This window comes from Saprolegnia parasitica, assembly GCF_000151545.1.
Source record: "Saprolegnia parasitica CBS 223.65 unplaced genomic scaffold supercont2.87, whole genome shotgun sequence".
In the NCBI taxonomy this organism is placed as follows: Eukaryota; Oomycota; class Saprolegniomycetes; order Saprolegniales; family Saprolegniaceae; genus Saprolegnia; species Saprolegnia parasitica.
Window position 1 is genome coordinate 117653 of NW_012156481.1, and position 2687 is coordinate 120339.

Consider the following 2687-nt stretch of genomic DNA (forward strand, 5'->3'; position numbering starts at 1 on the left):
ATCTCACGATCGACTGTTTCGCGTCGACGTGCGCAGCGGCAGCACTTCTCGGCACTTCTCGGTGCGCTCGTCCGTCGCGTGGGTCGTTGCTGTGGCGGCGACGCGAGAACGTTGCCGGCGACGACGGCGCCGTCCGCCGACAAGACCATTTCGGTCGAGGCCGACTGGCGCAACGCGGTGCGACGCGCCGGCAATCGCTTTCGTCCGGGATCGGGCCACGGACGTCTTGTGTACTTGCGGAATGCGGAGCTCCCGGCGAGGCTGCGGGCTGGACGGCGCCATGCGACGGCACGCGCGTTTGGCGGCACCGACGACTGGAATGTCACTGTCATCGTCCGCGACACTGGCGTCACTGTCATCATCCTCCTCCTCGTCGTCGTCGTCGTCGTGGGCAACTTGGGGATAGAATGGCCGCGCGCGACGCGCTATCGGTGACGACAGGACGACTCATCAGCTTTGTGGCTCTGACGGATTCGAGAATGCGGCCAAGTGCATTCTTGTTGATGGGCGGGATGGTCAGGGCGACCTTGGCACGTGCCAACGCCGATGCAGACGCACCTGGAAGAGCGGCGGCGGGTCGATCCTGGGCGAACACCTCGGCGGGTCGTGTCGCGGGGGCTGGCGACCTGCTGTATCGAACCGTTGGCTTCGTCGCTGGCTTGGCAACGACGCGAGGCGCCACGGTAATCGTGTCACCAATACGACTCAAATCGCTCTCGCGCAGAAAGGAGTCGACGACCACGGCCTTGCGCGGCTTGCGGCCTCGCGTGGCAGCGACGGGCTTGGGCTTGGACGCAGCGACGGGCATCGGCGGCGTGGCGACGGGCGTTGGCGGCGTGGCGACGGGCGGTGGTACAAGCGCAGGAGAAGCAACGATGGTCGGCGCGACCTGGAAGAGAAACTTGGTCACGTCGCCGCAGATCTCCCGGACGAGGCGAATGGGCATGTCGAGGTCCACAAGGTCCATCGTCGCGTCGTGCTGCTCAAAGACTGCCGTGCGTGTGCCCGCCTTGACCGCCAGGTCCATGAAGCCGATCGCATGCTTTCCGCCTTCGTACATGCCAAAGAGAGACCGAAGCGTCGTGTCCACATCGGCCTTGATGAGGCTGCGGCTCACAATCTCGCCGGCGCGAGCGACCGCGATCGAGTAGTACGCCGCCATGCCACTTTGGATGGGCTGTTGTTGGCTAGGGAATCCGGATAGCGTACCGGATACTAGACACGCGCTCGGTGCTCTCATTGGCAGTAAATCATCAAGCCATGCGCCAAACGAGCGTGGATTGGTCAACTCATCTTGCGTTTTGATTGGATACATTACGCGGGCGACGACACAGCTTCAACCTGCCAGCACTCTGCCAACTCAAAAAGCGAGCAAGAATCAACTCAAAAAGCCGGCAAGAATCAACTCAAAAAGCGGGCAATCCACGAGTTGGCGATCAACGATGCTGATACAAGGATCGATGCAGTTGTCGGTGCAAGCGCGACCTCGTGGTCCAACCACGTCCCAAGCTGGTGGTAACTACATTTGTACTGCATGCGACGCTTTGGCCACCGCTCTGCTATCGCAAGACACCACTTTACAATGGCCGTGGACCGCCGCTTCGACACCCTGCTCGCCGTCGACACCCTTGCGCAGCTTTGCCTGCTCTACGACACCGCAGTCCGCCTTGCCTTGACGAGAGTCAACGCCTCCATGTTCGCGCGTCAACGGCAACCTCGCCCCGTCCGAGACGATGACGACCTCTTGGCCCAGCAACGGAGATGCTACCGGACGTGCTGGTATCGATTGCGCAGCTCTGCGCTGCCCTGCCTCGTCTTTGCCACAGGATTACAGAGGTCTCTGAGAATGATGCATCTGCGCTACCTGAGACGACGGCAATCGCTTGCCACCTGTCCATTGGTCGTCTTACGGGTACCCGGACGCAGGTCGTTGGCGGCGGATGGCTTGCCAGGTTGACCGATCCCCTTCTCGCTGTGCATCACTACCTAGTTCTTGTCGAGACCGTCATGCAGGACAAGGCGCAGGCAACGCTTCAAGCAGCACTCGTTGTCCTCGCCCAGCTCAACCAAGTGGGCGCGGCGGAGGGTACACCGCCACTTGAGGCGCAGGCTGGAGACACCTATCATGTAGGCGTCATGGCGGCCCTCCAAGCTCTCGGCGCCGACCACTCCAAGACCGAGGGCGATGCGCTTGCGTTTGCGACGCTGCGCGAAGCCGCCCGCGAGAGTGACGACTGGGTAGCGATGCTCGCCATGTTTGACGCTCTCGTTTCACCCACGACCGAGTCGAGCGAGCATCGCTTGCACATCTCCATCCAGGTAGTTCCTGCGTCGACGTCCGTGGCCCATACATTCTGCTGTCCTAGGCGGCTCTCACGCCCGTGCACGCCTACCTCGCCAGACCCGCGTCGTCGTCGGCCCTGTTCATGGAGCCCAGCGCGCACATGCAGCCCTACCTGACGCCTTCGACGTGCGTCCTGCGGCTGCCATCTCGGGTGCGCTCACATGATCTAGACCACGCGCCGTCCGGCGCCACGCAGCGGCCTTCCGCGAGGCCATGACGTCTGCGCTCACGAGCAGCGCGTCGCCGACCGTCGTACACTCGTCTTCTCGTCGTTCTCTGGATGCATGGTTGCTTAGGCGCTGCGGGCCCTCGTGCAGCATTACGACCGGTTTGCTGCCCGTGT

General features: G+C 62.7%; 1 protein-coding gene across 1 annotated transcript; it reads right to left on the minus strand.

Moving 5' to 3' along the window:
- Positions 1-3: 3 nt before the first annotated feature.
- SPRG_12079 (hypothetical protein) lies at positions 4-1188 on the minus strand (the record flags this gene model as incomplete). Its single annotated transcript, XM_012351845.1, has 4 exons — positions 627-1188; positions 527-583; positions 147-343; positions 4-89 (listed from the first exon to the last, which is right to left on the minus strand). Exons 1-4 carry the CDS (start codon positions 1160-1162, stop codon positions 4-6), a joined length of 876 nt encoding a protein of 291 aa, XP_012207235.1. The 5' UTR covers positions 1163-1188.
- Positions 1189-2687: the final 1499 nt, after the last annotated feature.